The sequence below is a fragment of the Pezoporus wallicus genome, unplaced genomic scaffold (genome assembly GCF_028554395.1).
Source record: "Pezoporus wallicus isolate ANWC-B61680 ecotype Strahan unplaced genomic scaffold, APGP_CSIRO_Pwel_v1 scaffold_13239, whole genome shotgun sequence".
Classification (NCBI taxonomy): domain Eukaryota; kingdom Metazoa; phylum Chordata; class Aves; order Psittaciformes; family Psittacidae; genus Pezoporus; species Pezoporus wallicus.
In genome coordinates, this window is record NW_026642052.1 from 4,651,480 (window position 1) to 4,674,654 (window position 23,175).

Genomic DNA, 23,175 nt, shown 5'->3' on the forward strand with positions numbered 1-23,175 from the left:
GATTATCTATTTGAAATACGTCAACTGAATGGACTTCCCATTGAGGTTAGTGTATTCTAGCATTGTAATAAAGGTTATGAAAAGATGTCCGAGCACCAGCTGGCCTTCCTTTGATCCTCTCCATTCTTGTGATGATACATTTTCACACTTAAGATGATTCCCTTCTACCTCAAAGGCTGAGAGCTGCTTTGGTCCTTACAAATATTAACTGCAATCACAATGACCTATCTTTCTGGTTCCAGTCATCTGTTTAATATAGAGTGGAAGGTCAGAACTACATTAAAAGGGCCTGAAAGGCTTTATTTCAGTATACTGTCCCCTGCAGAGCTTCACAAAAAGCTGGCAGACTTGTAGTTCATGCATGCACGCTCCTCAGCACCGCATTGTGCAGCTGTATTAATGGGCTTTTGTAACCTTCCAGGAAAAATTCCCTCACCAAGAGAACAAAACTGTTGTCAGACCTGAACACACATGTGAATATCAACTACCAACAAAAATAAATACACATTGAAACAGTAGGGCTACTGTCTTTAGAAAAAACAATGTCCAAGCCACTAGCTTGTGTCCTCACTAGGCTGTGTTTTAAAGGTGATTTTTATCTATTTGCTAGGATGGAGATTTAATAACAGAGGTGGAAACCAACTGTTCAGAGAAGGCAAATTCAATAATAGATGTCAGTAAGGATTAATGAATAAGGCTATGGACCAGAAAGCACAAGGCTGTGTGTACCAATACAAAGAAATCTATTTGCAGCACAGTGGAGCCCAGGTCACTTTGAAGTCATTAGCATACTGAATGCTAATGCCAGTGTAGCTGCATTTAAAGCTGTTCAGTTTTCATTGGAACACATTTTCCAAGCTATCACATTTTCCTCCTTCAAATCCGCCTGTAAAGCTCATGGTTATTTGCTTTCTATTAAGTCTTCTGTGCAAGCAGTGCCGTTCTTGTTTCTTGTCATGTTTATGTATTATTTCTCAAACAGGTGCTTTAGTAAGAAAGCTAAATATCCAAAACTATAGCACACAACCCAAAACACAGAGCCTGGAGACTTTTAAAGCACTTTACGACTATGTGGGACTCCATTTACCTCTACAGTTTTCCTCACTGAGCTTGAATATGTTAACCTCTGGTCTGGATTATGAGGGGTGGGTAACTGGCATGAAGTGAGCAGCAAGAATTGAATGCAGCTGTCCACGTATGAATGGAGCTACCCACAGTGGGGAAGACAATGAAAGGAAAGAAAAAAGTGGATTCCAGAAGCAAATGGCCTATGGGGCCAGTTCCACTTGCTTCACACTGATTTTGTCTTAAATTTGGCTTCCTCTTGTATATGCCACTTGGATGTTTTGGGAAGACTTCATGTGTAGCAGTTACTTACATGAGTTTAAGCCTATTTGGGCTTGCTTAAGCGGCCACAGAAACATAGAACAAGTGCTCTGTTCAGAAGCCCAACCTCTGAATTCAAGAAACTGCGGAACAACTAGTAGGCCAGGTTTAAAAAGAGAATTGAAGAATGCAGATAAAGCCTCAGACCACAGAAACATTGTACGCGCTCAATGGCAACAGGTAGTAAAGTGGCGAGTCCTTCCTAATGAAGTTATCCTTCCTTATACAGCTTTTTATTTTCAGTTCCAACTAAACTAAATTGTAAGTCTTAAGCAGAGGATTTTGTTGTTCGGGTTTGCTTGTTTGGGTCGGGTTTTTTTTGGTTGTTTTTTTTTTTCTTTTTGAGTTGGAGTTATTTGAACTAAATTCTATGATGTGTCATTTTCTTATGTACACACAGAAAACATACCCACATAAAAATGGCAGGTTACATTCTGAACAGGATTAATGAACTTAAATCATCAAAACCCTTCAGTAACGCCTTCAAAAGTTTAGCCACTACTCTTGTTTAATTGTTTTATGTTGTGCAGGAGTCAAGTGACAGAGGTATCTCCACACCGAACCCTAACTAAGCCCTGAGCGGTCACCTGTATCTTCTGGAAACAAAAGTGATTCAAGTTTGCAAGATGAACCAATAGCAGCTCTGAACTGCAGGAGTTAGTCTAGTAAGTAACAGCTGTTAATCGATTTGACTATCCCACGCTGGTTAACATCCTCTTACACCCATTATAATGGCACTTCAGCAGTGCCTGCTCCTAGCCACTGACTGATGCTTATTCATAGCCCTCACTCAGCATGCTGACTATGGGTATTTACAAGCAATAGCTTGGCTTGGAAATACTATTGGTTCAAGAGTTCTGTCATGGTTTCCACCTGTTCTTCAAAGTCACAGGGTAGCTGCTGTTTTCCAACTGTGCCAGCATTAGGACTATTGGACCATATTTGCTATTCCCAAACATCATCTTCATTATGGACCTATGGAAATTATCAGGATGCAGAAAAAGATCCATTCAGGGAAATTTTCTACAGAGGTCTCTAAGAAGAGCTCAGACAATACTAAATTGACATATTACATTTGATTTGGAAATTCAAAGGCAGAAAAGTATTTTCTTGCAGCCAGGCAGTGATATTCTCATTGCAAAGTGGCTGCAGGGATGGGGCTTCTTAATCCAAAACATCTTACTCCATACATAAAAATTCATTCTCTCCCATCTGACTCCATCTATCTACCCACCTTTTGAATTCTCTCTCTTGCTCAGCTTTTCCTTCAAGCCAGCCTGAAATAACAGTTTCTTAGCGCTCCTGCTCAGTGCTGCAACTCCTGCTTTTTCTGGTTCCAGCTGCACAAACTCAGATGGGACTGCTTTCTCCTACCGGTGTTTTCTCTGCTTCCTTCTCAAAGATGGCACCTTGCAACACGGTGTTGTATCAAACCCTCCAAAACTGCAAACAATAGTCACAATCTGGCAGCACAATTGAGAGCCTTCATGGTTTTGGTGTGAAACCATCTCACAGAAAAACTGCCAAGCAAGAGAAGTTATCCTTAGCGCAACATGGCTGTCCCCTTGGCACAAAGCACTTGATACTGAGCAATCTAATCTAATTGCATCTCAAGATGCTATTTTCACCTTAAGACAGTCTTCAGCAATAACACATTCCTCCGAAGTGTACAGACCTCCAGTATTCTCATTAACAGACAAGCACAAAGCTTGCAACATGGTCTGTTTTAAACCTATCCTGTACTGCCTCCACCAAAACACAACAGAGAAAGCAAAACCATTGCAGAACCAGAGGCAACTCCAAAGTTAGGAGTTTCACAAACTGCAGATTTGTCCTCTCCAAGCAACAGAATCCTTGTGGGAACAGCATCAGATTTCTCTTTTCTATTGGGATAAGTAAATGTAAAAGTAGTTTCTGACAAGAGGAAAGCTGCAGAGCTAGTGACTGGCAGATACTCACATTCTGCCTTAGGCACTAGTACAAGGAAAGCGGAGCAGAGGAGAGCATGAGCACACACGGTCAGGGTTGAAACCATAATACATGGCTTGCTGAATATCATGTGGATGATTTCCACGAAGGTCTGCAGTGTTCACCAAATGAATGAGGGAAGACCTAGGGATTCAAATATACAAAGTGTTCCCTGCTTAAGCCTAAATAGGGCTGTGTTCTGCTGTCTTACATGCTGTTTGTAAAATTAAGCACTGCAAAAGCTTGACTTCACTGGCTGGAAAAATGCAGATGTTTGAGTTTCCCAATATATGTGCACTACAAGAAAAGAAAAATGGAAAAAAATTCCCCATTTGCTCTCCAGTGCATCTGGGGTTTTCTTTTAACTGGTCTGTTAATGTAATGAAAAAGTTTCTCATAACATTAAATGATGACTGAGAAATCTGTATCTTTCAAGACTTAGGTACGCAGTGTAATGTTCTGCCCCTTTTGTTTTAAGGGGTGCTATGGTCTGGCCAACCATACTGTTTTTCTCATTTCAACTCAGGGTGAAAGCAATTAGAAACAGGGAGGTAAGGGGCCAAATAAAGGAAGGGAGGGAAGCCAGAATTGCAATGCATGGTGTTAACACAGTAAGAAACTGAACAGCTAGTCTTGAATTCCAGGCAGGGGAAAAGAAGTGATGAGCACTCTACAAATATGAAAACACTGTGTTTTCCAGGCTCTGAAATTCCACAGAATGCAAGCAGTGGACTGTAGGTCACCCATGGTCTGTTCTACCAACAGCCAGACAACCATAATAGATTTGAATGTTTGCGCTGTAGATAGAAGTGCCAATATATTTTCTAATACCAGGACAATGTGACATCACATGTTAATTAACAGACAGTTACAGCTATTAGATTTACAGAAACCTGATTTTTCAGCAGAGGAACTGCAGTGTTATTAACCAGTGGTGATACCAGATCTTGTTAGCTGATGTAAAACACTGAAATCTACTTCTCAGCCTACATTCTCCTTACTGGAAGTAAGCAGTATGTACTTCAGACTTTCCAGTCTGTGAATGAAGTTCAGAAAAAAAGGTTAGTACAAGGATATTTTCGTGTCAGAAACTACAGTATGTAAGGAATGATTTAGCATAAGGCTTGACAACACATTAAAACTTGTGGATGGATGGAAAAAAAGTTATGCCAGTAAAACCCAAGTGACTGTGGCAAGCAGTTTGAAAAGCAGCAACAGATCTATACTAAAATGAAATGCAACCATTCAAAGCACTGAAGCAGAAAAAGGCCTGTAGGCCTTTCTTATCGTGTAGCAGTCTATTCATTCCATTAATTAGCCATTGCTTTACACCAGTTCATTGAAATGAAATATACTGGTGTATTGACTGAACTTATAGTGCAACTCTTCTTGCAGTGGTATCCCCATTAGCACTGTAAAGATACCTGGAATGGATGGAATTATGTTACTGAAAATCTTCCATAAAAAGATGAAACACAGAGAGCAGTTAATATACAATGTAAAACAACTTCCCTTTATTCGCATTTCCTGATCTTGGTCAGATGATCCTTGTACAAATAATCTGCTGTGCAAAATAGTTTATAAAATACTAAAAAAAAGCTTTTATTGTAAAAAAATAAAGTTTTCTAGATATACAGTTACTTTGCACTATCACAAATATTGCCAGGGATTTAACATTTACATTTAATATCACAATACTCAAGTCATGTAAACCAATGATCCTACCGGTCAGAAAGCTACTACTGAAACTCAGGTTCACTAGGGATGTGTTAAGTACTTTCTTCTTTTCATATATACACCCTTACACAACTCTGATGACCATGCTTGCAATTGCACCCGTATCATGAAATCAGGCATTGGGCTATCCTTTCCTCCATTATCAGGTGAAAAATACCAAGTCAAATGGTAAATTTAATCAAAGAGCTAATTTTAGTAAATCATAGCAACACATGCGCTACACAGTGCAGTGACAGAACAAAAGTTCCCCAAGCTGCGCTGAGAAGCAGCGTAAAGGCAGCCAACGCTGGGTTTTGGGCATGTGTATGATTTCTACCAGTATCCAAGCCAGCTGGCTTAAAAACTAGCTCTGGCCTCTCACTGCTGCAGTGCGATTGCAATCATTTTAGCATGAAATGCCTCTAAGAAATTTTGATGCAGTCACCTGAGCCCTCATTGTTCCAGTTCACTTTCATTCTGCAAAGTCTTCATAGCTAAACCCCAGAGGGTCATGCTAGAAAAGAATGGTCCTTCATTATTCTTGTACACAGCAGACAGTGTTCGACTGCCTAGTGGGTCACTACAATGACTGTCCAAGCTAACCATAGAGGAACGAATCATTGGAATATTATCAGACTGTAAGGGTTCTTCTGCAGAAGATATATCTACACCTGTGTAACTATATGGTGGTGGCGGAGTTTGCTGGGGCTGAGCCTTTGGGAGTTTAGCAGAATCCACATTCAGTTTCTGCTGGTTTGCGGAGTCATGGTGTTGAATCATTGATCGCAGCTTACAGTAAGAATCCACAGAACTATCAAATTCAGCTGGACGAATGGGGAATTTAACAGACACTGGTAACAAGGTAACAGACATTTCTTGGCCAAAAGAGTCAGAACTCTGAGACTTGTCAAGGTCAGATGTTTCAATTCCTTGAGTAAATTCATCTAGTGCGTTTGAACCCTCATCAGTGGCTTTACAATGCATTTGCTTGTGCCGCCGCAGAACAGCAGAACGGGTGAAGCACTTATTACAGGTTTCACAGGTATAGGGTTTTTCTCCTGTGTGAGTCCTCACGTGCCTACGCAGGTCACCTGAGCCTGCAAAACATTTCCCTACAAGACAAAAGTGACAGATTAAGATTTTGTTCTTAGCACCAGTGCATAAGCATGTTTTAATTAGTGAAGATATCACTTGATGGCATGTCCCAGTCATGGCACTTTGTTTATCTACAGCTGGTTCAAACAAGTTCTGTCTATTTTTACAATAACCTGTTTCTTCTTGATCTGATTTTCTAACTTGTGTTTACCAGTGCTTTAGTTTTAGTCTCCAGAGATGGGAAAATCCATTAGTATCTAAAAGCTGTGAGTGCCCTCAGTTTGTATCAATCTTCGTGGAGGAAAAAATAAAAATAAGCAATTTAATTTGTCTGTCTGGAAAACCAGTATCCTTGATAAGCTTCTAAATATATTCTATTACCACACTGCAGAGAAAACTGAGGCTGAAGCAAGGCAAAGTGTAGAACAAGCAGAACCAGAGAGCATTAATTTCCAGAATTGCTACCTCACATTCTTTAGGACAGTGGAAATAAGATGATTCCTATTTGTGGTTTTAGCTCATTTTACCTAGGCTAAAGGTTATTTTATTTTGTGTGAACAGGTACCAACTAAAATGAACTTGCATTATCTGAAAGCTCGGTAAAATGGCAATCTCAATTTTCAGAATCATACTTTTTATTCTACTCCCAAGATTTCTCTTCAGAAAAGCCATTAAACAGTAACAGTGAGATTACAAATTACTGGAATGATGCATGTGGGTTTTCTGCATAATGTGAATGCAAAATTCTTAATGCTTGATCAGATCCTTTTTGTACAATTTTTGCCTTCTCAGTGCAAGATGACCTGGCTGAAATGAAAAAATAATCAAAGAGCACTGTAAAACAAGATCAAAAAAGGCCTATTTTAATGGCAGCAACACAACTGTTTGTTTATACTTTTATATCCTGCATGTCTCTATTTCTTCCTTCTGCAAGACCTTCCCGTAATATTAGCTTTTGTTGTGCCTCAAGACATTACAAATAAAACATATTGCAACTGGACATTATCTGAAGGAGCTACCCTCTGCCAAAGCAGATTCCTCAGAACATAAATGAAATTATACCAAAACAGCTTAAGGGCAGAAAAGCAAGTAGGATGCTCAGTAAGGTATGAGGTAAGCACAGACAACACAACTTCTGAGAGCTGTTATACAAGGATGAATCAATGATCAAAGAGGCATTTTCAAACCACCTGGAAGTATGATGTATCTAGCAAGTTTTGAACATGGACGTTCTTTGGTACGAAGCATTGGTCAAGTTTTGATTTTATTCCAGATGTTGAAGCAAAAGGTTATTATCAAACTCTATGGTTGAATGCAGTTAGATCAACTGGGGGCAAAAAGAAGAAAAAAAAAAAAAAAATCAGCACCAAAAAACCAGTGATGCCAAACTTGAATTTCCATCAGAAAGGACTATACTGAAAACAAATCATTTTTGCAGCAGCAAGTACATGTACAGTGTTGATTCTTCTTACTTCCTTTCTGTATTCTTCAACAGAAATTCACTTTTGATTTATTTACAACAGCTAAAGGAGTTTAATACACCAAATGAAAGACTATGAAGCATTCAAGACAGATTTTCTGACAAGCTTTCACAACATGGTATTTCAATTTAAAACCATTTTGGTTAATTGCTATTCTGCTGACATAGAAACTTTTACTTATTTAAAAAGCAGACACAACCAAGCCATGCACATTAAATCTTACCACATGCTGAACAGCTGTATGGTCTCTCTCCAGTATGCCTAATTCTGTGCTTTACTAATTTTCGTTGCATGTTGAATGACTTCCCACATTCATCACAGGTGAACACTTTATCTGCTGTATGAGTCTTTTTGTGCTCCTTTAAATTACTGAAGTTACTGAATCCTACAAAAATACAACAGAAACTGAAGATTAAAATGACTCCTCACATTTCAAACAAAAATCCTCAGAGGCAGAAACCTTGGTTCTTACATACCTCTGCCACAGATATCACACAGATGAGGCTTTTCTCCAGAATGAATAATAATATGACGCTGGACATCACCAGAAGCAGCAAATCTGTAACAGAATATGGAAACCCAATTACAGTCTTTGTGAGACCCTTATTCTCCTATAGCGATTATCTTGTGGAAAACAACTATAATGAATGCCTGATGTTATGAACAAAGATTAAGATCCACAGATAAAAGGATGCATTTAAGAAAAAAAACTTTAATCTGGTAACGTCCAATTAAATTTATGCTAGGGAAAAAAACAACCAACCAAATAACCCTTTTCACTATTAATTTTATTAATTTATTCTGCATTTAATGCTACTCCTACATTAGTATATTTTCTATCCCCTGTAAGCCAAAGACAGAAACATTTAATGCTTTGCTTAAATTTATCAAGTTTTCCATACTTCATAATTTCCATGAAATGTAACAAAAATTCTATGACCAAATAACAGAAAGGTACAAACCCACATGATTGTCACTCACACTATTCAAAATACACACAATATGCCCTTAACTAAAGACACCAATATACAAGAAATTCAGTAAAGACCACAGGCTATATATGTGGTGACATGTTTACTTATTATTGAGACTTGCAACAAGACACTTGGAGACATTTATGTATTTTAATCCCATCAGTTCTCATTTAAAGTTAAAGTCTTTAAACCAAAATTGAACAGTGTGCTACTTCAGCTCTTGGCCCCTAGTTTTACCATGTTAACTTTACTAAGATGCACAGTTCTACTCACCTTTTCCCACAGATTTCACAAATGTATGGCTTTTCACCAGAATGTCGACGCAAATGTGTCTGGAGATTACCTGCCTGAAGGGACAGTAATTTAAACATTTAAATTCAGCTAGCCTGGTGTTGTATACAGACAAAAAGATGATGGAAACTATGAGACTGCCTTTTTATTTCTAATTCTAAGGCAGTGACGATACAAAGCATGTATGAACTCAAGCATTCTTATCTAGTAAAGAAAGACTACCATACATTTCAAGATCAAATTGCTTATGTATGCAATTATACACTGACAAGAACAGAATATAAGAAGAAAAGCCTGGAATCAAATGCTAAGGAAAATAAAAGCCCTGTAGTTGAAACCAGATCCAATTATAAATGAAAATTACACTACATAGATTGCAGTGAAAACTTCCTACTAATGTAGCTCATGTTAGTCTTACTTTCCCTGTCATACAAATAAAATGTTATTAGGGCCTCTGAATTCACCTACTGGGAGGTTAAAAAGAAAAGAACAGGGTAAACATTTTTCAATCCGCAAAATACTCCAAGCCAAGCGTTCCAAACCTACAAATATTTACTCATACCAAAAGAAAACAGAACAGGAAGTACTGAAATGAAAAAACGGGATTACTGAGAACTAATTTTTATTATGTATCTTTCCTCTACCAGTCCTGCAACAATTACTGTCATCAGAGTTCATAATATACCAGAACTAGGGCACTGCAGACACAGACACAGAGAACAATACTAAAGGGATCACCGTTTGAACCCTGAGAGAGCTTTCTTTAACCCCTGTAATGTTTTTCAGACAACGGTATGACTGAACCGTTGCTCTCTCAGGCCAAACTTCGTAATACTGAACCTCAGTTAAAGAGAGGCATCAGACACCTGTTTCTGAGGAAGGAAAATACTAACCACAGAACAATTTGTGCTTTGCAAAGACAAGGGATTTTACGCAGAGGTGCATTTGAGAGAAACATAAGAAAGACAGAACCTTTACCTTTATCCACGTCACAAAACAAACCATATCACAGGCATTTGAAAGTTATTCTGGATAAAGACAGGGTGAATTTGAAGTGCAACAATTATTCTGAAATAGTTCTCAACAGGGATTTTTAGCCAGAATAAAAACATTTTACAGAGTAGCAAGTAGATCCATTTCTTTCTTACAATACTGTCACTTCCTCACGATGAGGACATTAACAAGTGCTCGGAAAAATCCTTTTACTAATACTTGCAGTATACCACTGCTCACAGATTTGGAGACTAGAGAGAAATGCTAGGCTTGGTCCATTTGTAACTGGCATGCTTTTAAACTGAAGGAACTAATGCATGTAGTTGCCCATGATATCCTGGATCACCAGCCAGAGAAGCACCACATAGCAACGGCTCTGCAGCTGTAATGGAAGATGCTAGCTTGGAAATACAAAAGGAACTTTTTTGTCCAAAAGTCAAAGACATTTATGGTTATTTGTTCCAGGCTATGAGTTCCTATGTCAATTTTCCCTACTTTTTTCATTTTCTGTTTCACATTCCAACACACAGAACATCAGTTACATTCAGCAGGAACAGACATACCATCAGGCACAACTGCACTGTCTCAAAGCACAGAACACGAAGGCTCAAATAAGAAAAGTATTACTATTTCTTTGCCTGCAAGCTGAGAAGATCAAGAACAAGATCAGAGATGGTCTTTTAAATAAAAAATAGACAGTAAATATCCTTGCATCTTACTTGCATGATTCAAACACATGTACATTAGAAGCATTCAAGTTCTTTTTTATGACCAGAGAAAGAACTGCAGCACATAAGCTGAATGCTGTAGCTCATATTCTGGAGCCGTAGGTACTGTCCGTTGGTATTATCTACCTATATCTTTGGGCAAGTGAGGTAATGGGAAGGGGAGGGAAACTGTTTAAGAGTGTTTAATTAAAAGGCAGAAATTTCCAGTTTTACTGGGGTTTGTTTTTAATTGAAGAGGAGCAATGCATATTGCATGAGGAGTATGCCACGCTTTTTTTATTCCCTTTACCCACAGAAATGATACAGAACACCACTCCATTCACCAGAAGTACTTTTAATGGAATTCAGAAATACTCACTTATTTCTTTTAATAACTAGAAGGTCAGCCATCAAAATGAATGAAAACGCACTTTCTTTGCCAAATAAGCAGATCCAGTTTTGCTCAAAATGACTTCATAAGTATGGTGAAACAGTACTGTTCACTGGACACAATGTTACGTTCATATTCAGTAACAGAGTGGAGGATGCAACTCCACCAGATCATGGGTCAAAGTTGTCCCAGTGGTGGACTACAAAACTGGAGCAAGAGAAGTGCAAACACTGGTGTGTGGGCAGACAAAGACCACATAATTCTAATTCTTAAACCAGGACCATCAAGAAAGACCAAAGTTATTCAATGGTAATTATTATTTAAGCTCATTATAAAAATATGCATCTATTGTCGCCTGTACTTAGGTACACATACCCAGCCAAGAAAACAGAAAAGAAATAGACATCTTGGAAACATAAGACAACTAGGCACCAAATCTGTAGAAATACAAGATCGCTGTTGTAACCAGAACAAGAAGTAAGCATTGAAGGGCAAATTAAGACACAGATAAAGTTTGGGCCCTGTGTGCAAGTAGGGAACTTCACAAGACTTTTTTGTAAATCCTAGCTGAATTTTGTCACTTCAGACAGGCTGCTGTTCTTCACAGAAGCAACTAAATTATATGGATTTATATGGATATAAATTTGACTAAAAAAAAAAAAACTGCTTAATAATTCACACCATTTAGGAAGAGGAAACTCTTGTGAATACAACATTATACAAAATTCTAACTTGTATTTTTTTCAGACACTGCAAAAATGTTATTAAAAACGTATCCCTAAGCATAAGGCAAAAGAACAATCTAAGACTGCTCTCTGCATTTTAAAAATAGTTGTGTCTCTTTATAGTTAAATATTCATTTGAAGGTAAAATACATAACATCTACTGAGAGCAGACAGAATCAAAGGTACAAAATGTAACAAAAAAAAATCTAAAACATTTAACATGTTATTTTCAAATAAGGCACTTTAATATTTTATCCCTAAAGTGAAGTCCATTTTTGAAGAAAAAATACCTATAAGCATAAACCCAAGTGTTTGAGAATCAACACACAGATGCATTTTATTTTCAAGTGTAAATACCATAATATAAAATATTCCCACCTGTGAGAAGTGTTTCCCACAAATGTTACATTCAAAAGGTTTCTCACCTAAAAGGAGAAGAAACAGAACATAGAACTTCTAATAGTTGCAATAGAATAGAAATGTTCTAAATTGACTTCCTTTTACAACATGTAATGTAAGAGCAAAAATATCCCCCAAGGAACACTTACCATATATTTAAGGGGAAATTCAAGGGGAAGTACAGTATATTAAGGGAAATTCAAGGGAAAAAGTACAAGGGAAAGTATTTACTATTAAGCTTGTGAGGCAGATTTGCTCAGAAACAGAATTTATCTTTCAAAACAACTAGGTAGAGGAGTTTTGATATGAATGAAAATGTTTTGTATTCTTTTTACTTTTTCTCCCAAATGCAAGGGGTACCCAACATCCTGGAAGAACAGAATAGGTGACGAGGTCCCGCAACAACAACAAAAGCTATGGGAAGCGCACCAGTTTTCCCACTTGTCTACACAAAGGCTCACTCTTAAAAAGAAAGAGGAATGCAGAAATACTAATTTGGAAGGATTCCATTTCCTCTGTTCAATGTGTACCATACATGTCTGATAGCATGTAGCCATTCCTCCCAGCAAGTATATATTTGCCTTCAAATTCTCATCCTATATAAGAGTATCTAATAATTAACCCAAGTATTTTGCTCTATAATTTTGAATTTATACTAGTAGTCTTGACACTCCAAAACCGCACGAGCAGCTTTAGTAAAAAATTAGCACTGCCCACTTTAGCTTTTGAAAATAACTCTATTCTCAATCCAGAATGTGACTACACAATACTTCAGCTGTCTGTCAGCTATCAGTTTAAGACAAGTATCTTTTTTTAATCACTTTTTTTCCTCTTCAGTATTTCATAAGGGTAAGGTTTTTTCCCTGTTAGTTCTTGGTTCCCAGGTCTTTACACATGTTGATAAAAATCTCTAGAATTTTTAAAACAGTAACTCCTCAAATACCATTGAACTCAATAACAGAGACTTCTAAAGATATTTTCCATGAGTCTAACTATGTTAAAATGATAGATACAATATGGCCCACAGGTACAGGGAAGCAAAACTAGTGTAAACCCTTGTGATTTTGAGTGCAGGTATTCCCAGAAAGAAAAAGAAAGAGATCTTACACTGTGTTTTATCTTGGTGCTGAATCAAAAAACTGTCTACTCTTTAAATTATAGTTTTCCTGATTTTACAGAACACCTCCTGGCATTTGCAGCCAACTCTTCCAGCAAGTAGTCTGTACATCAATTTTCTTCATCCTTGGAAGTGTTAGGAGCAATACATGCAATATCCAGGTATTTTCCTTCCCTGCTGCCAAACACAGGTCATGTTCTTTCAACATATTTCAGGATCAAGGATTAAATGCAACTCTCAGATTTTAAAACACAGAGTAAACATACACAGTTACATGGCTTCACAGATAGCAATCATGCAGTTAGTCTGACAACCTGAGGCTGCATCTACTTTTTCTACTTGATGAAGAATGGAAATCTTACAGCAAGTTCTGAGAAAACTTTCATTCAATTAAAGAAAAAAATCTAAGAAACCAATAATTCAACTATAAAGAGCACTGAGGCTTGATTTCATTACGGCTCTAAATTTGCAAACCACTAAAAATTCTGGTACTGACAAACATAAATGAAATCAACAGGGAGCAAGATCTGTGGCAACTGGAAAGGCTTCTGACAAGTGTAAAAGCATCAAGGTAATTTGAAATGGAGGACAAAACACACAAGTAGCAATTTCTGCAGAAATTACCTACACAAAAAAACCCCACACCCAAGTTCCTGTTGACACAAAGACTAGTATGGGAACAGAAACCCACTCTGAAATAACTAGAGAAGGAAGGAAGGAATGGGAAGCTCTAATTTCTCAAAACTAGTGTGTAGGCTGTGTGCAACCTCAATTCTGCACCTGTATAAAATGCCAAACCATCAGACATATCAAGTAGCCTACTCCAAGAATGAATTATAGCAAAAAAAATACTAAATTGCTCCTAGTGGTGTAGCGTCCTTCAGGTAAAGTGTGGCTTCCTATGGCATATTTGTAACAGCGCAGCTAGTGAGCTGAATTCTTCTCCCCCCATCACTGGTGAGACTGTATCTGGAGCCTTAAGATGAGAAGGCCAATAGGAAATCTTACTGGTCTCCACATGCAATGGGAAGACACACGTAACCAGGTTGTTCTTGAAGGTACATGGTGATAAGACAAGAGGCAACAGACACAACTTAGATGATGAAAAACTGCAATTATGTATAGGAAAAGAACTTTTTACCCCTGAGGGTGGTCCAACACTGGAACTGGTTGCTGCAGTGGTTGTGGAACCTCTCTGTTCCTAGAGATATCCAAAATTTGACTACACTACACAAGGTCATGAGCAAAACAACCCAATCTAATTTGACCTTCCTTGAGCAGAGAGTGACCTCCAGAGATCCATTCTAATCCAAATTATTCTATGATTCTATGACCAGCATTAAATTACAAACCAACTAATCTTCTCAAAGACCATGGCTGGATCAACAGCAATAGAGAAAATTTGGGGAAAAGTAGTAACTGAACTACAATTAAGACAATGCTTAAACAAACATACAGGGGACTTGACTTTTGAACCCTTGGACTGTTTGTGTTTTTTATCTTCTGTTGCATCCTTCTTGCTGAAACTCCACAAGAAGAGATCAAGTACATAGTCACAGGATCAAAGCAAGTGTGTCAACTCCAGAGGAGAAAGGTATGAAGGCAGAAGCAGTGTTCCTGAAAAGTTCACAATGGTGAGGAGCAGAACCCTCTAAGGCATGGAATGCTGTCAACTTGCTCAAGTAAAGCTCATAATAAAAAAGTTCTTTCCACAGGGTTAGGGTTTGGATTTTTTTTTTTTTTTGAGAGGATATTTCCTGAAACTTTTTTTTAAAAAACCCACCAAACAAACAAACAAACAAACAAAACCCAAATCCAAACAAAACAGAGAAAGAGAGAGGGAAAAAAACCCAACAACACAGGCAAAAAAAAAAACCCAACTGAAACCCCACAAAACCCTGTATGTTTCTGACAGGTAAGGACTGTATAAGACATATGCTTGCTTCCTTTTTTCAGACAGGTCAATCTAATAAAAGACAAACTATAACAGTCAAGTCAAAATCAATCTTAAAGTCAATGCAATAAACTCTGTTTAGAGATTCCCTTAACTATCCACTAGCAATACAATTAGAACAGCTAGATAACCCAATACAATGACTTGTATTGAACACAATATGCCTGTCCTTCACTTAGAAACTCACCAATGTAACCATGATAGCCTGTAAATTCTTTAGTGGCTCCTAGTATGCAGAGAATTTCACATGTGCTTTTTCTTCACAAGCAGGCCACCACAGCACTTGTGCTGAAAGACTTGTCATTTCTAGGCTAAAAACTGGCTTACCACTGTGAAAGGTTCATTCTAGTAACTTGCTTCCCTTACCTCTCTGGCAAAGCCAGATTTGGAGGACTTTCAGTAAGCACTGTAATACTTAAATACTTGCTAACTCTTGCTTAGTCCTAGAAAATTAATGTTTTAAAATCAAATTGATTAGCCAGCAATTTGCTATGCTTTCTGAAGGGGCAAATGAATGGAAATGTCTTTTAGCATACACTTACATTACTTAATTACCAGTATACTTAATACTAATGATACAGATGTGCCATATACCTTCAGCTACAGATCCTTCCTTTATTAACATCCTACTTACTATCCATTGCAATTTTCCAAATACTCTCTTTGCACTAGTTGGATATTGAAAAAAAATTAACATGACCCCAAAATAACAGGCAAGCAAACAGGCCTATCTAGTCATATTCCTGCATCAACTTTCCATCCATTTTTTATGAGCTCATTATTCGTTAAACTTACGCTCTTAAACTTTGTCAGTTTAACACTGAGAAGTTGTTAGAACATCATTAATGGCACATTAAGTAGCATTCAATCTGGAATTTTTTGAACACTATTGGAAGGACACAATATATGAAAAGCAGCAAGGAATTCCTGAATCCAGTGTTTACTCAGACTAGTAGAGAAGGACCACCACAACAACTCTAGGATCACATTATTTTACACAATGTATAAAGCTAGTTCGTATCTGGCAGCATTGTCGAATGTGAAACAACATCTAGAGCTTAAGTAGAGTGGAAGCATGTGTAAGCATACAGACCTCAAATAAGAATAAAGAAATTAATTGCAACACACATAAATAACCTTGCACAGCTACTGCAACCCTTTTCCTCTTTTTCCACTATCTACTCTCGTAAGCATTTGCTGGCCATGCTGTGTCAAAGTAAAAAAAAAAGTAATTTGTAAACCACTTGTATAGCCTATAGTCTAGGCTATAGTCTCTTCTATAACCCAGTGCTCCCCTGACCCTTAAAATACATTAAAAAAGGTAAACTACACTCTGAACCTCACGTTTTAAATGGTTTAACATGGTTTAACAGATTCAAAACCATACAATAATAAAGTCTATCACTCAAGCAGCACACTCTTAAAAACCCAAGTAGTTTAATGGGCAGAACTCACAAAACACCGATTTCTTCCAGTGATTTAGATGTCTAAGGAAGGGAAAATTCTAACAGGTTTCTCACAGTTGGGGTCTCTCTTTCACATAGATTCTCTAGCACAAACTTACTTGTTACTGACTTCAGAGCCTCTCCCTCAGGTGGGACTTCTCTAGATGCTCGATCTTCTACCTGATCACCTATTTTCCTGACATTTTTAAGATATTAAAATATACCTTATGTCAGCTCAAATCTGATAAAAGATTAAAAAAATACAAGGCAAAGAGAGGATCTAGGTAAGACACATGCAACTCTTTCACAGCAGATCAAATTAAAAATAATAAAATAGTATTAGCAATGTGAACATACAGAAGCAGTCAAAGGCACCAAGTGAAAACTTCAGGGAACTAATGCAAAATGTTCCTATTTTCAGGTTCTGGAGAGATTTTTCTCCTAATAAAATGGAAAAATAAATTCTTAATACTAAGGATTGATTAATCAAAGAAAATAGTGTCTGCCAAGAGGGACTCATACTTACTTTTAAAGTACCAATGCAAAGGGATACTTGATAAGACAGAGGGATGTGTTTGCATATTTAATACAAGGAAAAAGAAAGGCAAAAAACATTCAACAAATTAATCAGCTATCTCAAGGACTTGGAATCAACAGTGTCACAAGCTAAGGTGATTCTTAAACATCCAAAACGCATATCTAAAGTTGTAGAAATAGAATGCACAGAGCAGACAAATTAGTTACTTCCACGTTAAACTAAGTCTTTTCACTAAAATAAAAAGATCCTTAAAAATAAATTTATGCTAGGTTTAAAAAATAACACTACCTGTGAATTTTTAAGACAAAGTAAATTAATTCAAAATTCCCATTCACTCTGCAGCCTACTTATCCGTAAGAGCATTATGTCCTGGGTAAATACAATGAAAGTTATTCATACTAGGAAAAAAGTATAAAATTATTACAGAGCTTATTTCTACAGGTTAAAAGAAATGACCATCAAGCCCTAATCACTTGTATCTTACAGCAAATATATGATTAGAGAGGTCATCTAGAACACTTCTTGTATTATCTCCTATCCACTTATCATTGTTATGTGACTCAAACTTCTGGGCCATCTGACAAACTGATTAGAAATGCCTCTTCTAATTGCAAGACAAAAATAAAGTTTTTGTTGAAATATCACACAACATACTTTGAAAAAGAACACTAAAAAGAAGTATGAAGGAGAGCTCTTTCAGACTTTATTCCTATATGATTAATCATTTTTTTAAAAGACTCCCATTTTGAAAGTTAACCCTTCACCAGCATCTCTGAATCAACAGATACTGCAAGACAACCTCTTTAACTGAAATATTTGCTCTGCAGACCAAGTTATTGATAACTGTACCTGTATGAGACCTTTTATGGAGCTCCAAATTGCTTGGGTGTTTGAAAGACTTCCCACATAATTCACAAGTATATTGCCTTTGTGACTGAAGAGTCTGTGATTGTCCTTCTTGTTCCAAATGACCTTGAGATCTTTCAGCTTCAACAGTTTGGTCAAAATTCTCAGAACTTACTAAATCTTCAGCTTCTTTTTCACCAGTAACTCTTATACTCGTCATGTCCATGGTACTTTCATTTACAGATTCAATTACTCCTGTTACTCTACTGTCATCTCTTTTAGGCTCAGGCGGCTGCTCTGCAGATTTCTGAGACCTTAGAAAATTTAACTTTTTGAGGTGTATTGCCTTTTTCAACTGCATCTGTTTGGTGGGCTGCACAAGTGTGCTTTCTGCAGCTTGCTCTGGAACAGCTTCATTCAAGGACTGAGCCAGAAAGTTTGATGGTAAATGATCTGAGGTCTCCAGAAAACACTCAGAGTGGTTGACAGTACAAGAACTATTCTCTACTGTGTTTATTTCTGTAGATGGGTTGTAAGAAAAGGGTTGTTCTGCTCCTCGCTCATGATTAGAGGAAGCATTTTGCTTATAGAACTGTTTACTGTAAAAGTCACGTAGTTTATAATAGTAATTTGGTTGTTTAAATGGAAGCTCTGTGCAGTTGCCATCTAAGGAGTCTTGTGGTTGTTTCTGTCCATCACCTGAGGGTGCGTGAAGATTAACAGACTGTGATGTTTGTGAACGGTGGTCAGTCAAGACTTTGTTAGCTTGTGTGTCAGATGAGCATTCATGTAATAGGTTTGTTCCATAACTGTCACTGGCACAGCTAGTATCTGCAGTCAAAGTATTCTGCAGTGAAAATACACTATTACAAGGCATGCTAGCTGTCTGCTCTAAAGCTGTAGATGATTTTAAAAAGGCGTGGCAAATGTTCAGTACATTCTGCACTTGGAGACACTGTGCAATATCCAACATAGCTTGTACGTTGTCCTGGCTAAGGTCCAGGTGAGAGGTGTACATGAAGTCCAAAATCTGGCCTATGCCACCTACATTTTTAATGTTCAAGTGAAAGACATCATTCTTCTGGCCTGAAGAATTCTGGAAAAGGGTCCTGATAAAATAATGCAAATATTCAGTCACAAACACAAATAATTCACAAACACTTTTTATAAAAAACACACATATACCTCAGATTGCCTGGCATGAAACAACAATTTACTCTGTATGGTCTTATCTACACTGTTGTGTTTTTGCAGATGAACATCTCAAAACTGTTCAATATATTAGTCCTACACAAGTACACTAGTATTTATCAAAGCAAGGGATCCTTTATGTAACTTTAATTTTCCATTTTTTAATGTCTCAAAATCAGACCCTATACAAGTGGTTTCCTATTCAATGTTCTTTACGTACTAGGTACAGGGGTGTATTTATGGACTATTTGCAAAAGTTGGTTGACTCAGAATGGTGTTTCTCCTTCCAACACAGCAAATGAAAAGGGACATGAAAAACTTTCTAGTAAAAAGCAGAAGACAGACCTCAAATTTAGCTTAATTATTCTCTTCTGGTAACTGAGCTTGTCCATTGAACTTTACCAGTAAATCTTGTTAAATTCTTCTTTCTCCACAAGAAGATGAGAGAATAGTAAGTAAGAGAATGCCATTATTTTCAGTCTGTTCTCTCTCATGCAAAGAATACACTTTTTTACTGGTACTGGATGAGAACCAAGTAAAAGAATAATAAAGAGTACAGGTACATTAGCTTGTAACAGCCATCCAACCAATACCCACAGAATTGCCATTGAATCTAGTGTCTGAATTCACAAGACCTTTCACTGATGTAAACTATTCTTGGGATAAGAGCCGTAGTTCTTCACATGCATAACCAGTCCTACATTAAGCAGGTTTGTACTCTGCCTCAGGAACTTCACACCCTTCCATTAAAACCCTCAGTCTCCAACCTGACACTCTCACAGTAAATAATATCTATAAATATATGGGGTCAGGTCACTCTTATGTAGTTATTTTCCTACACTAGGAAATGCCCTGAACCTGATGATTACTCTCAAATTAGGTTTTATTTAAAGGTGAGCATAGTATCAATGAGCTCTGACTCTTAAGAAAATAAGAGGCTTCAACTCAGAGGCTTAAACTAGGCTTAAACATTAGAAATGCAGAGGCTACTCTGAAGCCAATGCCCACATTCAAATTCTTTCATAATCCAGCCCACATTAGCTAAATTAAAACCAGAGCTATAATGAACTGGGACCAAGATCTGGGTAGAGAGTTTAAATTAATTAGTCACTTATATCCTATTGAATTTTCATAATAATTGTGGGTTTAGTTCTTTTTAACTACTTTCAAAATTCAGTCTTTAAGCATAATTTCACATCATCAGGATTACAACACTAGAAGAGAAAAAGGAAAAACAACCTTTTTTCCCTGGTCATAACATAGAAATAATTTTCTTATGTAAGAACTGGTAGTCAAGCTTTAGAGACGTTTCAAGAAACAATGTCTAAAAACTGCCAGATCTAACAGGTTACTAATAGCTAACATAAAACACTAACTTTGGAGATCCAGCATTCCTCACAATTTGGAGGATCAATGAGGGCTATATAGAGGTGAAAGAAATCAGTGATATGGCTTCATAGCCCACCTTTAACACACAAATGTTGTCTCTGAGAATCTGTTCTAAACAGAAATTCAATAACAACCTGTATAGTCAAATTTGATGAAACAATTCACATTATCTATAAACAGAGAACGTGAATTGTTTCCTCAGTTACATTCCTTATCTGGCTCTGTTCATGTACTCTACTATGCTCCTTGTAAACAGTTATTTTTTTCATACTGAAATATCGAATACCAGAGTCCATTATATGAGGCACCATAAGTAAGGATCAGGAAAATGCCAAACTAAACCAGTGCAGCAGTTAGCTACGTATGCCTAGAAAATAAATTATGATGGCCACAGCTTTTAATTAGATTTAATACAGATGTATCTATGGGCAAAAAAAAATTTATCTTTCCCCTTATACTCCAACAGTTCCTTAGTCTGCAACTACCACAAAAAAATACCCTTCTCAGAGAAAAACTCAACCAACAGCATTTAAGTTCACTTTTTGAAACGAAGCATTTTCTGTCACATACCTGAAATATTGACTGAAAGCAGCTAATACATTTTTGTGTGCTTTGAAGCAGACACCTTTCACCACCAGCATGCAGTCACAGAGAAGACCCTGAATGCGCTGTTCATGTAGCTGCTGGAGAAGATGACAACTATGGCTAGCAACAGTGTCCATGCTAGAAAATCACTTAAATTACCTACAATGAAATAAAACGCTAAGATGAATCTTAAATATTAAATTGCAAAAATTAACTTAGAAAATCAAGAACATTTTTACAATTTGTTTAGGTTCCCAAGGAAACAGACTTCAGTTTACACCTGCATTGTGAGCTCTAATGGCATTTTTCTGATCAAAGATGAGCCACAAGTATGCTCACCAGTAGATATGCAGACATACAGGTAGGAAATATTGATTTTAATTAAGATTTTCTTGCAACAAACACCTTCTGCCAAAACATGCTAAAGGGACTGCCAATAAACTGAACTCTATAACAATAAAAAAACCTCAATTTAGACAACTTCTGACAAGAATTAGATTCTAAGGCAAAACCGTATCATACCTACAAAACCAATAGCATTTGTAGAAGAAAACCTGCATCTACAACCTCTAAACTAAAAGGAAGAGCACTGTAGTAGCATTATTTATTCCCAATTTGTTGTTGTAGGGAAGCACATTTCCCACATGAATCTCATTCATTAGACAAGTTAGCATGGCAACTTTTTGTTATTTTTAATACAATGCGATATCTCTTTTAAAAGTCACCTCTTCGAACAGGCTGAAGGGAAGACAAGTAACATTCCCACAAAACACGTTTCCATTCAATCCTTTTTTTTAAAAAGGGTTAAACTCTTCCCCTGCACACTTATAAATATGAAAGGCACATTCCAACTACTAGAACAATTAGAACTGATAACAGTCTTTTAACTAATGAATGAAGCAGAAAAAGCACCTTGGGTTAAACATGACAAGAAAGTGATTGCCCCCGTTTCCAATTCTCAGGAGTGCTAAGGGCTCCACATTTACTGTGTTATTCCGTGATTCACTTCCTCCTGCCGCATTAAAGTGGGCTATTACACTCTAGTTCTTACTATTCTTGTCATATCTTTATTTTTATATATAAAGCATTACCACGCTTTAAAATAAAGCGAGCACGTCTGTTTCCCAGATAACAGCTTTCACAGCATCTTGCAGCACCCCTGAATTCAGACTCTCCCACCAGAGAAGGTGGCCGCCGTGAGCCGCTTCCGAGCAAGCGGAGCCCCAGCAGCATACCCGCTATTTACGCTGAAGCTGCCGTGCCTGACTCAAGGCCCGGCACGGAGCAGGGCACAGCGGGAGCGTCTGCTTCAGAGGACAAGATCGAGCACCGAGGGAAGAGCGAGCTCTGCCCAGGATCAGGCGACAAGCCGGCACCGCGGCCAAGCAAAGGACACCGCAGGCGGGATGGGTAACGGGTTCCGAGGAGGACAGGGCTGAGGGCGGGCAGAGCGCTACCCACCGCGGCGGGGGTAACGCGGCCCAGCCTGGCAGAGGCGCGGAGGGGAAGGAACCGGCCCTGCTCAGCCCCGCACTTACCGGCTTCGGCCGTCTCCCAGCTCCATCCCCGCTCAACCGCCCGGCGGCAGCTTCAGCCACGCCTCCCGCCGCTTCCGCTGCCGCTCTCCGCTTCCGCTTCCGCTGCGGGGTGAGGGCCGCGCAGGCGCAGGGCGGTGACTTCACGTGCCGTTGCGGGGACTGTTGGTAGGTGGGGGTTGAGGCGCGGTGCGGAGCGGAGGGCAATGTGTGCGGGGAGCGGGAGCGAGGTGAGGGCAGGGCAGGGCAGGGCTGCCGAGGGCCTTCCTTCTGTCCCTCCCGCCCCATGTGGCTGGGCCCCCATCAGGCGGCTCCCGCGTACCGGTGCCGCTCGCCCGCACCCGGTGGAGACGGGTGGGCTGCAGGGAGCGGGACGGAAGGACGGGGTGGTGGCACCGGGAAGCGGAGGGGAACCGTGAACTTGAGAAACGCACCGGCATGGGGTAGGT

At 38.3% G+C, this 23,175-nt stretch overlaps 1 protein-coding gene across 2 annotated transcripts; it reads right to left on the reverse strand.

Annotated features, from left to right (window-relative positions):
• Positions 1-4,840: 4,840 nt before the first annotated feature.
• On the reverse strand, positions 4,841-22,815 carry ZBTB49 (zinc finger and BTB domain containing 49). 2 transcript variants are annotated; one of them, XM_057426612.1, is made up of 8 exons: positions 22,730-22,815; positions 21,177-21,350; positions 18,030-19,135; positions 12,106-12,152; positions 8,894-8,967; positions 8,123-8,205; positions 7,870-8,031; positions 4,841-6,182 (listed from the first exon to the last, which is right to left on the reverse strand). In XM_057426612.1, exons 2-8 carry the CDS (start codon positions 21,326-21,328, stop codon positions 5,524-5,526), a joined length of 2,283 nt encoding a protein of 760 aa, XP_057282595.1. In that variant the 5' UTR covers positions 21,329-21,350; positions 22,730-22,815; the 3' UTR covers positions 4,841-5,523. The 2 variants fall into 2 exon arrangements, with proteins under 2 accessions (XP_057282595.1, XP_057282594.1); XM_057426611.1 differs by lacking the exon at positions 22,730-22,815 and adding an exon at positions 22,243-22,536.
• Positions 22,816-23,175: the final 360 nt, after the last annotated feature.